Genomic DNA, 14,962 nt, shown 5'->3' on the forward strand with positions numbered 1-14,962 from the left:
AGTGTCTGCATCTTCAATTGACTCATTCAAGAGAAGACTAGACATTCACAGAAGCATACTAGAAAAGGAATAACGTAGGTACAAAAATCTGAATCTGACGAAGTTATAGCAGTTCCTGCTTACTTCAGTGACAGTCAACGTGAAGCAACGCAAGATGCAGGTGCTGTAGTTGGTCTTAATGTGTTGAGAATCATTAACGAGCCGACAGTTTAGGCAATTGCCTATGGTTTGGACAAGAAAGTTGGTGGTGAACGTAATGTGTTGATATTTGACTTGGGTGGTGGTACATTTGATGTGTCTATCTAGATGATTGAGGATGGTGTATTCGAGGTGAAGTCTACTGCTGGTAATACGCACTTTGGAGGTGAAGATTTTGACAATCGCAACGTGGATCACTTTCTTAAAGAGTCTCGGCGGGAGAGCAACAAAGTCATTCGTGATAATAAGCGTGCATTGCGTCGTCTGAGGACAGCGTGCGAAAAGTGCATTGAGTTCGAGCATCCAAACGAATCTGAAGATTTACTCGTTTTGTGATGGTGTTGCTTTTTACACAACGACCACTCGTGTACGACTTGAGGAGTTGAATGCCGATCCATTCCGTGGTACATTAGATTCTGTTGAGAAGGCTTTACGAGATGCTAAGATTGGTAAGTCCCAGATTCACGACATAGTGTTGGTTGGTGATTCCACTCGTATCACTAAGGTGCAGAAGCCGTTGCAAGACTTCTTCAACTGTTGTTTTTCAACTTAGAATCCGAAAAATCTTAGAACTAAGATTAAGAGTACAAACTAGTCCTAGCACAGTAAGCATCTGCTGCTCGTGGTGTTCCCTAGATTGAGGTGACATTTGATATAGACGCGAACGGTATTCTGGACGTATCTGTTGTTGACAAGGATAACGATCACAAATGACAAGAGTCGTTTGACGAGGGAAGAGATCAAGCAGATGGTAGCCGATGCCCCCAAATGCCCTGCTACGGCCGAGAGTAGGGAGAGTTCGCTCTCCTTCTCGAAGTGCTCTCACATGGCCACGCGTATATAGCCTCTGCCAGGGAAGTCCTAGTCACTGCCTTCTCATGGCGGGGGTGTTGTTTACAAAATTTAGAGGACGAAAAGCGAATGTCCGGCGCTTCAACCGGGTTGGTGGACACGGCGAGTCCACCTATGGGAGTTGGAAAACCCTGATTTCAAACCAATGGTCCACACGGGCTCCAGTATCCTGAGGGAACGAATAGCGTATGAACCAATTGTTGGTCTTCGGCTACCATGTGACTGCATCTCCTCACGATGTTTCACTGCCTTGTGGATCAGAACTTTAGTTCAAAGTCTCCGTGTGTGGCCCCTTAAGAAAACTACCTGCTTCAGTTTGGGCACCTGAGTAGTATCACGGCCCTCACACAAATCAAATGAGATTTGTGCGGCGCATGTGTATCTGGTGCTTCCTTGTACCAATATTTATGTGTTTAAATAAATAAATAAAATAGCCGATGCGGACAAGTACAAGGCTGAGGATGAGAAGTAGAGAGATCATGTTTATGCGAAGAACTCGTTTGAAAATTATGTGTACACAATGAAACAGCAAGTGTAGGGTGATGTATCTAAAAGTAAGGTAATCGAAAGTGATCGTCAAGTGATATTAAGCAAGTGAGAGGATCCAATTGGTTGGCTGGACCTCCGTCAGTTGTCGGGGAAGCATGGGGAGTTGGACAAGGTCTGTACTCCGATAATTACAAAGGTGTTCCAGGCTGGTGGGTATGCCAGCAGGCATGCCTGAAGCGGGTGGTGAAAGTGGAAAGGGATCAACCATTTGGGAAGGTCAATTAACCTGTAATCTTTGTGGTTAATTATTTGGTACATGAATGAATTCAGATTTTATCTGTAATGAATTTTGACTTGTAATCTTTAGTGGTTGTCAGTCGTTTGATTTTGATTCAAGGTTTCGTTGTTTGTGACGAGTGAATATTGTTGTCTAGTGTCTGGTCGTTCAGTGTAAGATAGTAGGCGCTAGTTTGGTTGAGTGGAGTGATAAGACTATTCGTCAAACGTTGTTGAGACTACTGAGAAGTTTGTTGAAGATAAGTGACTTGTACTTTAGAGCTGGAAGTGGATTTGCTTGACGACTGGATTAACAACTAAGTTAGGTGAGATGATCTCTTCTGAGACAGTAAATATTTAGTTGAGTAGTCTGAACGGCCTGCAGTTATTAGTTAGTTGGTTACTGCCCGACAACAGATGAGATGTGAAATAGGTAAGGATGACAATGCACGTGTTTCGCATCGTATTCCACATTGGGATATGTGGGTTGGGGAAATGTAATAATCATTTCCTTGGTTGTTGGAAATGCCTATGTTCGATCGAGTCAGTCGATCATCACAGTGTGTCGAAGAACGGGTGGTCGGTCAGTTGGATAATCCTGAATATGGAGGTGGATTTATTATAAGCTTTATCTAGTCGTCGGAGTTGTAAACCTTTGGACTTTAGAGGTGGTAGGTATATGTCCATTCTTCTTGTTGATGGTCAGACTGGGTATCTTTTAATTTCGCGAAACGAGGTATGGGTTTGTTCGGAGATACCAACTTGAAGCTGAAATAGAAGTAGTGTTTGTGTATGTAACAAGTGGAATGGGAGGGACAGTGCATATGTATATGTAGGTGAGCTTGTTTGTAAACTGGCCTAGTATTTTTACACTAGTTTCAATTCGAAATCAACTAGAGCAAGATGTTAACGGTGCAGTCATGTCGCATTCATGTAAATAGGTTTGGAGTGAGTCAACGTAGCTTCCTATGAGAACAATCATGCTTCGAGATGAATTCGTGTCTTGTGTTAGCGCTTCTCATGAATTAGAATCGGCCTAGAATAAGAACATTCAATATTGGAGTATAATAGCCACCAAACCATGGTTGACTAATCAATCCAGAGAGAATGGCGTTAACCAGTGTTTGCGAAACATTGCTAATTTAGTTGTGGTGATATAGAACTTTGCGAGTCTGAGAGGAGAGAGAGAAGTGAATTGGAACTGAAATATATTGTTGGAAGTAACCAGTGTACGGAATTATTTGTGGAGAAGAGAAGGAGGGGAGTTGGTTGGTTGTGTCCTGTAGATCTTATTGTTCTCGCTTTGTCCAAAGGTATAATGGTAGTTAAGTGTATGTGCTGGGTCAGCTCTCGAAACTGGGATTTCCTAACTTGTGTTCCACCTAGCGTAGGAGTTCAGTAGTGATTTACAACCGGGTAGTTTATGACTTCAGTTTTAGAATTGCGAGTGAGCGTAGCAACGCGTATACTAGGTGACTGGGAAATCGTACGAATCAGTCAACGATGGGAGCACAACATGGCATCACTGAACTTGAGTTTCCTTTGTAGAATACTTTCGAACCTCACTAGCTGTCCTAGTTAGCCAATGAATGAGTGGCACGACCGAAGCATTGTCTCAAGCTGCCTATGCACTTCATGGTAGTTTGAACCTGGAAGTTTCCATAACATTTCCTAAAGTGTTTCATTCACTTTTGTTGTTCTGCTTGATTTGTTGCATGAGGTAAAATATTTATATTGGAGTAGGCTGTCATCGTGATTTTATCTGATATTATTAACCGGCCTGAACCATGGTAGTTGGTCGGAGGCAATCGACAAGGAGCCGTGAACTGAGGTTCCGTGCTAGCTGGCGCTCGTCAGTAAGGTGCACCTGGAATCTTAAGGGAACAGACATCCTGTGTGGAATACGAGCCCACGCGACTCAGTGTCACAGTCAGAGGTGTTAGCGTGGAGCGATTCGGGTCTCTATCGCCTGCTATGTTTAAATCAAGCATCTGACTTGGCATAACAATTAATTTTGTCGATTGCAACATTTCTATCCTCACGATGACAGTAGAGGTTTTCTTCATGACATTCTATTGACTAATCAGCTGTGGGGGGACTGAGTTGTTGTGGAATATATATATTATAAAAAAGTTTAATATGATCATTCTTATATATTTGTTCCACAAAAAACAATTTTTTTCTGATAAGCGAATACATATTTTTAAAAGAAAATAAAACAAACAAAAACACATCAAATGTTTGTAAATCGCTTTCACGCTATCGCAATCGTATTAGGTTATTTGCCTTTTCTTCCGCTCTCCTTGTGTCTTTACGCAAGTACGACTGTATTTCGACATGCACTCACAATTTCTATTTTTCCTTTTCCAGGTCGGCTGGAAAAGAACGATGAAGTCATGCATCTGTACCAGATCACGTTACAGAACGGCGTGGGAACCATCTCCTACGATCCTTAGCCAGATTAGATCAGTCACTTCTCGATATATTGATAACTCATCAATTATACCTTCTAACCTCCTCGCTTCTGACTTCTGATTTTAATTGGGTGTACTTGAGGTTTTATAGGATCAATTAATATACATCCACTACACTTAGTACACGCAGCTACCAAATCTTTGAGCAAAGCATCAGAATTCCCTATAGAATCTAGTGAAGACAATTCCATTTTAAGCCTTTTCAGATTTTTAAACCCAGAATTGGCAGTCCTGTTTCATTAACTAAAAATTCACGAGATATATATGAAGAATAATCATCTCTTATTAGCAATTGACAGCATCCTCGTATGGGCAGTCTATGTACAGTAATCCACAATATTGTGACTTCAGTGGGTCTTACCAGGATCTAAAGATTTCAAGTTTTTGAATGAAATGATGGACTCTATACTACCTGCATCCACAATAAATTCATGAAATGAACAAAGGGGTGTATATAATCGCTTTTGAATATGAGCATTACCTTTCAAAATGGTGGGTACAGATAACTATAATTAAGAACAGCCGGGTTATTGCGATCTAAATTACAAGACCTGGTAATAATTGAAGCAAAGTGAACAGTAGTTTTGCATACTGACTGAATGCGTCCTATCTTGCTACATTTAAAAGATTTAGCATTACGAAATGCACATGAACTGCGAGAATGAAATTCGCCACGGTATAAGCATTTACTAAACTTCTCATCTTTTTTGTTTGCTTTGCAGTTCTTTGCCGAATCAACGTTCACATTTCCACGATAATAGAAATCATGATTAAACGAACGCAAATCTGATCGACCCTGAGATTGTATTTCATCATGAGGACTAAGCAAAGTATTAGAAATTTTCATCGATTGAATATCAAGTTCATTAACTGCTTCGTAGTTAGTACATGCAGTTCTGGCATCTTGAAAGGAACAGTTCGGCATTCTTAACAGCTATTTTTCCAGACTTGGTATGTTAATACCTGCAATTAATCGATCTCTCAGCTCTACATGAAGTTGACCACCGAAAGTCCATTTTGCAGCTTGTCTTTGCAATCCGAGGATGGATTCCCTAACCTATTGGCTATTCTGCCGAATCATCTCATGAAATTTCACTCTCTCACGACATTAAAAAATGGTGTACTTTGCATTATTTAACATAGTTCTTCAAGAATTGTACAAGTGAGTGAGATAGTGTAGCCGTAAATAATTCTCCTAAATCAATAGCACTGTAAGTGTTCGACTTTGGATGCTGAGAAGGCTTTACGAGACGTTAAGATTGGTAAGTCCCAGATTCACGACATAGTGTTGGTTGGTGATTCCACTCGTATCACTAAGGTGCAGAAGCCGTTGCAAGACTTCTTCAACTGTTGTTTTTCAACTTAGAATCCGAAAAATCTTAGAACTAAGATTAAGAGTACAAACTAGTCCTAGCACAGTAAGCATCTGCTGCTCGTGGTGTTCCCTAGATTGAGGTGACATTTGATATAGACGCGAACGGTATTCTGGACGTATCTGTTGTTGACAAGGATAACGATCACAAATGACAAGAGTCGTTTGACGAGGGAAGAGATCAAGCAGATGGTAGCCGATGCCCCCGAATGCCCTTGTTTGGACAGTCACTTCTCGATATATTGATATCCCACCAAATATATCTTCCAACCCCCTCGCTTCTGACTTTTGATTTTACTGGGTGGTCGCGATTCGATTATAGAAGGTGTTACTGGTAAAGAGTTGTCAAACTACAATACTGATGGTATCTTCAGTGGTGAGACCGACGTGATCAGGTACACCAAACGATAAACTGTGAGTCTGCTCCTTTTCAGAACTTCATAAATCATTGTTTTGCTTTATTAGACTTTTATGTGTTGTGATTTTTTTCGAGTTTTCGGATATATTTTAATTATTTATTTTTCGTTCATTATAATACTTTATTTGACGGAACAGTCACCCAAAGTACTTAAATTAAAGACTATGCCCCCACCCTCGATTCAGCTAATCCCTTTTTGGCCGGACAATATCGAGACCTGGTTCTGCTACGCGGAAGCCAACTTCCACAAGCACGGCATTACTGATACACGCACACAGTTCCTCGCGGTTGTTAGGGCACTAGCGCGCGATTTCAACAGGTACGTAACACCCAGTATGTTTACTAATGATGTTTCGGAACCTTACGAAACGTTAAAACGATCGGTTCTGAGACGTGGAGATCTAACCGACCGACCAACTCCTCAATAATATCGAACTGCAACATGGTTCCGCGATGGACATGTTGTTAAGGATGAGAGAAGTAATAGGTCAAAGAACTTTCGACAAAGGCCTATTCAAACACCTTTTCTTATCCAAACTCCCAAAACAGGTGCAGGCAGTTGGCAGTTCTCGTCTCGTTCCAAAACAACGCCGTAGACGAACTAGCCACATCTGCCGATCGAATCCTAGAAATTACGAAGTCTACTAGAGCTGAGGTCTTTTCAGTCAAGGAAAAGCATCAAACGACCCCGAATGACATTAACGAATTATGTGATACGCTCACCCGATACCTTAGATTTCGTAATGACCGTAAACGGTCACAAACCCCGTGAAGAAGCATTTCACGTAGGCGTTCTGTCTCTAGACCACGAGAGATGGATAACCCCGACTGGTGCTGGTATCATAACCAGTATGGGAAGTCTTCCAGAGATTGTAGGAAACCCTGCGATTACCGGAACCCAAAATCGACCGGCACGAAAAATAATTCGGGGAACTTCACAGACAGCATGCGTTAACGGCAACCGTAGCCAGTGAACATAGCCGTCTGTTATGCGTCACAGATGTGACCGCAAAAGTTCGCTACCTCGTCGACACTGGCGTAGAAGTTAGCGTTTTTCCTGCTAATGCTAACGACAGATTTCACGAGTCTGTTTTAAGCTTACAGGCGGCAAACGGAAAACCGATCGCCACATATAGGAAAAGGTACGTTTACATGAACGTGAGTTTACGCAAACCCATTCACTGGATTTTCGTGGTTGCAGATGTTTCTATGCCAATCATTGGTATATACCTTCTAAAACACCACAATCTACTCATTGACACGCGCTTACGAAAGTTAAAAGACGGAAACACCAAGTTATCCGTTTGCGTAACTCCTTTTTCTGGTTGCAGATTATCCCCAGTCACAATTATGCACACCATAGACCCCCTACACCAATCATTACTCGACAAATACTTCGGGATATATCAACCGCAACGGAAATTGCCTTGTGTAACCAGCAATGTACGGTAAATACGGTAAATAAACTTATACGCTTGTAACAGTGTAAAAGCGATCAAAGGATTAGTTCGTTTGTTTGTTTTCTATAAAAAATATATACGTTTATAAGTAAAAAATTGTTTTATTTTTGGAATAAATATATATATATATAAATGAGCATATTAAATTTTTTTATAACATATAATGCGAAGGAAATCGAGATAAAGCTTGTGTCCTACGTGCAATAATCGTTTAAATGTTCTGGAAATCTTACTCTTCTTCCAGAACGCATTGTCTTAAGTTTATTTTCAAACGCGGACGAAGTATTAACGTTCGTGTTGGCTGTCGGATGGGGTAACATAAGTGTAGGAGCCGTGTCGTCCGATTGTACCGAAGGAAAATCGATATAGATAGGATTTCCTTCTAAATACGCTGCTTTGATTCGATCAATACTAATGCTATCGTTAGTACCGTTCTTATCGACTACATAGTACTTAGGTTCACGCTGAAGCGATTTGAAGGGTCCTTCGTATGCTGATTCGAGAAGTCGTCGATGTGAGTCTCGACGAACGAAGATATGTGTACTATATCGTAAGTCCGGTTGAACGAAAACACCAGTTGATTGAGGTCGAGTGAAATCAGGTTTAACTGGACGCATTGCGTTTGTAAGCCTGCTCGTGTAGGAGTTTAGATCCATGTTCATTGAAGAAGACGAAGGATCCACGAATTCTCCTGGAAGTCGGAGTGTAGTTCCATAAACGAGTTATATTGCAGTGTATTCAATGTCAGCCTTCACTGTATTGTGGATACCTAGCAAGACGAGTGGAAGAGCGTCTGTCCACTGTGAAACGTTTGTAACTGATAGAGAAGCTTTAAGTTGTCGATGAAAACGTTCTACCAATCCGTTTGCTTGTGGGTGGTAGGCGGTTGTTCGGAAGCGAGTGATTCCTAAAAGTGAAGTCAGACAACGGAAAAGTCCAGATTTGAACTGGCGTCCACTGTCTGTAGCGATGGTTGAAGGGCAGTCGAAAATTGCTACCCATCGTCCGACAAAAGTGCGAGCCACTGTTTCAGCAGTAATGTCCTTAATCGGTACTGCTTCTGGCCATCGAGTGAAACGGTCTACGCATGTTAAGAGATATGAGTATCCGTTTGCATCGGGTAAGGGTCCTACCAAATCTAATGAAGAAACTTATATATATAACGCAATATTTCGGGGAAACTTCTAAGCTGATTCAAGGTTACAAATTTCCTTAAAATCACGATTTGTACTTTTTTACGGAAAGCACGACATACGTGTAAAGCGCACAAAAATTTATTTGCGTTAGTGTGTGTGATATGGACAGCTGCGCTTTCTGCTTGCGCTCGATCCACAATAAGTGTTTATGTACTTGACGTATTTCCCATTACCTTGCTGAATTTATCCATGATCCAGATTACATCTACTCATAATTGTTTTCGCATCCAGGCACCTGTTGCTGGAGTTCAGATGAGAGAAGTTGTTCGAATAGGACTTTGTCGAAAGTTCTTTGACCTATTACTTCTCTCATCCTTAACAACATGTCCATCGCGGAACCATGTTGCAGTTCGATATTATTGAGGAGTTGGTCTAACCGTTGTCGGTCGGTTAGATCTCCACGTCTCAGAACCGATCGTTTTAACGTTTCGTAAGGTCCCGAAACATCATTAGTAAACATACTGGGTGTTACGTACCTGTTGAAATCGCGCGCTAGTGCCCTAACAACCGCGAGGAACTGTGTGCGTGTATCAGTAATGCCGTGCTTGTGGAAGTTGGCTTCCGCGTAGCAGAACCAGGTCTCGATATTGTCCGGCCAAAAAGGGATTAGCTGAATCGAGGGTGGGGGCATAGTCTTTAATTTAAGCACTTTGGGTGACTGTTCCGTCAAATAAAGTATTATAATGAACGAAAAATAAATAATTAAAATATATCCGAAAACTCGAAAAAAATCACAACACATAAAAGTCTAATAAAGCAAAACAATGATTTATGAAGTTCTGAAAAGGAGCAGACTCACAGTTTATCGTTTGGTGTACCTGATCACGTCGGTCTCACCACTGAAGATACCATCAGTATTGTAGTTTGACAACTCTTTACCAGTAACACCTTCTATAATCGAATCGCGACCACCCAGTAAAATCAAAAGTCAGAAGCGAGGGGGTCGGAAGATATATTTGGTGGGATATCAATATATCGAGAAGTGACTGTCCAAACAAGGGCATTTGGGGGCATCGGCTACCATCTGCTTGATCTCTTCCCTCGTCAAACGACTCTTGTCATTTGTGATCGTTATCCTTGTCAACAACAGATACGTCCAGAATACCGTTCGCGTCTATATCAAATGTCACCTCAATCTAGGGAACACCACGAGCAGCAGATGCTTACTGTGCTAGGACTAGTTTGTACTCTTAATCTTAGTTCTAAGATTTTTCGGATTCTAAGTTGAAAAACAACAGTTGAAGAAGTCTTGCAACGGCTTCTGCACCTTAGTGATACGAGTGGAATCACCAACCAACACTATGTCGTGAATCTGGGACTTACCAATCTTAACATCTCGTAAAGCCTTCTCAACAGAATCTAATGTACCACGGAATGGATCGGCATTCAACTCCTCAAGTCGTACACGAGTGGTCGTTGTGTAAAAAGCAACACCATCACAAAACGAGTAAATCTTCAGATTCGTTTGGATGCTCGAACTCAATGCACTTTTCGCACGCTGTCCTCAGACGACGCAATGCACGCTTATTATCACGAATGACTTTGTTGCTCTCCCGCCGAGACTCTTTAAGAAAGTGATCCACGTTGCGATTGTCAAAATCTTCACCTCCAAAGTGCGTATTACGAGCAGTAGACTTCACCTCGAATACACCATCCTCAATCATCTAGATAGACACATCAAATGTACCACCACCCAAGTCAAATATCAACACATTACGTTCACCACCAACTTTCTTGTCCAAACCATAGGCAATTGCCTAAACTGTCGGCTCGTTAATGATTCTCAACACATTAAGACCAACTACAGCACCTGCATCTTGCGTTGCTTCACGTTGACTGTCACTGAAGTAAGCAGGAACTGCTATAACTTCGTCAGATTCAGATTTTTGTACCTACGTTATTCCTTTTCTAGTATGCTTCTGTGAATGTCTAGTCTTCTCTTGAATGAGTCAATTGAAGATGCAGACACTATTGTTTCGGGTAACAGGTTCCAAGAATTGATGACTCGATGTGAAAAGCTGTATTTTCTTCGTTCTTGGCTTTTCTACTTGCCTGCTATTTCCCCTGAGATATCCCGATCTAGTGGGGAGAAAAAGAGAGGATGTATTATGTTTAAAATCATTTCTTAGTATTCTATGCATCAAAACCAGATCACTTCTTAATCTGCGGTAGGACATTTTTATTTATTTATTTATTTAAACACATAGATATTGGTGCAAGGGGACACCAGATATATATGCGCCACACAAAGCAATGAAAATGGGAAGAGAAAGGGGTAAAATACGTAAAAAAATTAATGGTGAGGGGAACTGAAATGTACAACCAGAAGGACTATCTCAGTTAAGAAAGTTATATCCACTCTTTATGAAGAAAGTAAAAGAAGGTTACAGCAGGCTCGCCACTGGCTTCTATTCTGAGCCATATCTGATAACGTCTCTAGCCACTGTGTGTGTCAGACGAAAAGAGGGAGGAAAGATATATTTGATACGTTACCAATATATCGAGAAGCGTTTGTTCTTAGCTAGCTAGTGAACGTAGGAGCTGTGTCCCACTCCGAGTCGAGACATGATCTGGTGTCGATGCATTACCGAAAGCCTTCAGTTCAACAAGTACACTTAAACAACGTGGTCAGCATCCAATGTCGAACACTTAATGAGCTATTGATTTTGGGGAATTATTAACAACTACATCTTCCACAGCACACAGTCGTTTCTTGGTTTCTTTGGACTCGTTTTTTATCTCGTAAGTTAGTGTGGATTCCAATTTTAATTATCCACGGATAATCTCTAAAATCCAGGTGAACACCTTATTTGGACATAAGGCGAGGTAATTTTCATGATTGTGCTCGATTCTTGTCTTGGAATTAGGACAGTCTTACTAGCCGTCTGGTTGTATTTTTCGGGTTACAGATATGTTTAAACAATACAGCTTGGGGATTAAAGTTACAAATAATCTAGTAACCTGGAACATATTTGATCTGATCGTGGGCGAGACTATGATTTATGGACGAGCTAATCAGAAGCGTCTGAAGGACTTCAAGGTCACAGCGCCAATTTGAGTACCTGATACTCATGTACAATCGGGTGACAGGACTTTAGAGATGTGACAATTAAGCGTCTACAATATAATGGGACTACTAAGGAGTCCATTTATTTGTCACTTCTGTAGTCAATTGACTTGTAGACCATGTGCAGACTACCCTGATGATGTTATCTTTCGATGTAATGTTTGTTAGAGGAAGAAGTCTGTTAGAATAGGGACTTTTTTCTCTCGATCCGTATTGAGACTAAGGCAAATTATAATAATTGCTGCGAAATGCATAATAGAAGCACTAGTATTATTGGCTTCAATATTCGCAGATGTTACTGAGGCTTTGGCTGTTCAGAGGTATGAGTATTGTAGGGATATATGCGTAATAAAAATGACAATATTACACAACCGGAATACATGCAAACAATATAGAAGCTATGTGGCCGAGGCTGAAAGAGTTTTTGTGACCTTATCATGGCTCCAGAGTCCTAGTATTATGGAGCCATATGGATGAGTTCCTCTACCTTATGCATTGCGATTTTAGAACCTTTGAACCTTTTTCTAACCTTGACAAGTTTTTGGACCATGCAAAATAAGTGTATCCACTCTCATTCTTTGGTGTTGTATAATATATTTTTACTCTATACTAACTAATGCTTGATTGGCTAATATTTCTTAATGTCACTCGAGATTCGTCCAAATGTCGTCCATAAATTATAGTCTTGCGAGGTATATGTCTTCTCTGGTCATAAGGATTATTCATCTTTATTTTCGATTTGGGGTTCCCGCCACCCTTAGTGTTGTGATGCCTACAAAGCTTAGCCCACTGTCGCCTGTCCTTCTAAAGAGCTGTTCGATCTTCGACATCAGAGAATTAAAATTCTGAGTTTACCTTCGATTTTATTGTAAACTTAGTTGATTTATGATAAGTGTTAGATCCATGCGAGTTATTATTTGGTTCGCTTTCTTCGTCACAGTACAGGTATCATTCATATACCCCTTGTATAAATGGTGTGTATGAATGTGTTCGAAGGACACGATATTTTACGTTATCCATGAAACGATGTAATCTAATTACGCTCACAGGTGATTGCATATCAACCACGTCGATTCTCTGATCCAGCTCATCATCAAGACTGAATTACACTTTGAGAGTGTAACAGGAGTATTTCTCTCAAATAATGTCCGGGACTACCAGTGTCAAAATTTTTGTCTTTACCCATAGTTGAATAAAATGCAAATAGTCTATGAGGAGGAAATACGGACAGAATCTAATCAGCTTTTTCCTCTTCCTAGATATACTGACGTCAGTTATTGAGTTAAAGTCAGGAAAATCACATGTACTGTGTTTATTGGTCTGGTTTCAGTTTCGGTTGTAGAATTCCCACTGATCATTTGGAGGTGACATAGCATGGGGAGTCTATATTTTTAAAGAAAAAGAGCTTCCCTTTATACTTTAAGACCGTAAAATCAAAGAGTAGCTAAAACAGATGGTCCCAGTTGTTTAAAAATGTCGCCAGTGATGAACTATTTTTCAAAATTTCTGTCGAAGTTTGCTTGATTTGTTCGTCTCTATCATTGTAGGTGGGTTTTTTCAATTACTTATTATCTGAAAACTTGGAGAATAATCTGTACTTACCATTGATATCTGCAAGAACGATTCCAGTACTCGTGTCCGAACGAAGCAGTACTTCCCCCATATCATCTAGTTGGGATTTTTGTTCTTTTGAAGGAAGTCGCTTAGTGATTAATTACGTTCTAATATGTTGGCGGGTAATTTAATGACATTGAATTCGATTCCGAAATTCTTTTCCAGGCTGTCGATTAGGTTGCTAGTCTACCTGATAAAGCTTTCAAACTGGAGTTTTGTGTCATTCATCATCTCATGTCAAAATGTCACTGAATTTAGGCCCCAATGATGATGTCTGAATTTACAAGAAGGATAATGAAATACTAGGATATATATTTCTTGGGTGTTTCTGTTTCAGACTCTTCATCAGCTTTGGGGTCACGTCTTCCGAGCGTCTATTGAGAATAGTGTCGACGGATTTACTTAGTTTCTCACACTCATCCTCTCATAATTTGAATGCTGCATACACTCTCAATTAGATGCTACTTTCATTTCCTGGTAACCTGAACGTCGCCTTGTCGATTTAGTTCGGAGCAAAATACTTGAAAGAACGATGTCTCGGATGGATGTGATTACTATGAAGGGCTTTCCAGAATAGTTTCGGGCAATCACTCTTCTTTATTCAGCTTTTGAAAAATTTGATTTAGATGTTCACTTTGGGCAGGGTAAACAGAATATCACAAAAACCTAGTTCCTTTACCGTTATGGAGTCTCCCGGGATTTTCAAATGAAGCATCACAGCATCGAAAACAAATTAAAACGGTTTATTAAAGATGATTTCGTTTTCGGTGCTATCATTTATCAGAGTTGTGTAACTGTAATTGTATTTATTTAGAACAAGTAATTCTATAGTAAATAAATAGATATCGCATCATTTAACAAAATGATCGAAAAATCTTTTCAAGTACAGGAAACACTACATAATAGTTTAATAGGCAATGGAAACAGTATGGTGAAATGTAATCGCTGGAAAGAATAGTCTTCAAAGGTGTTTGTTTGAAATCAAGCTATTTATTAAGATCCAGAATGCTCACACAAATTGTGTCTAGTATAGGCTTCTTAGTTTGCATCCACAATATTTATAAATAAGTTGTTCAAGACTTTGTTGTTATTATTCTATTGTTGATGTTTTACTTCTGTTTCTTGATGCAGTTCCAAAAAGTATCAACTCAAAATTACATTTCCTTATCCCAGACTCAACTTTAACTCTGTTGATTAAATGTATATCTACAAAATTATCCTAGGTACATACCAGTTTTGAAACTAAATGTTGGGTAGGAATTAGGCCAACAGGAATTTTATTTGGCTTTAGTGCTCTGTGATTAAAATACAGTAGTTCAAAATGTTTCGAAAATTACATTGTCACAAAATCTTCCGTAACTTATTTATCAGTTGTCACAATTCAAGAAAATTCCTCAAAAATAACTGGGGGATAATACTCTGAATCACTTTGGATAAACTTCCTATCTTATTGGATATTTAGTGTGTAAATATGTTCAAATCCATGTTAGGGGTTCTGGATTTGTTGCCCATTGTCTCAAACCGTTTGTTTCTAAAGTTTTTGGGA

At 40.0% G+C, this 14,962-nt stretch overlaps 1 protein-coding gene across 1 annotated transcript; it reads right to left on the reverse strand.

Moving 5' to 3' along the window:
- Nucleotides 1–10,171: 10,171 nt before the first annotated feature.
- Smp_072320 (putative heat shock protein 70 (hsp70)) lies at nt 10,172–10,399 on the reverse strand (the record flags this gene model as incomplete). Its single annotated transcript, XM_018794771.1, has 1 exon — nt 10,172–10,399. One exon carries the CDS (start codon nt 10,397–10,399, stop codon nt 10,172–10,174), a length of 228 nt encoding a protein of 75 aa, XP_018649150.1.
- Nucleotides 10,400–14,962: the final 4,563 nt, after the last annotated feature.

This window comes from Schistosoma mansoni, chromosome 1 (assembly GCF_000237925.1).
Source record: "Schistosoma mansoni strain Puerto Rico chromosome 1, complete genome".
In the NCBI taxonomy this organism is placed as follows: Eukaryota; Metazoa; Platyhelminthes; class Trematoda; order Strigeidida; family Schistosomatidae; genus Schistosoma; species Schistosoma mansoni.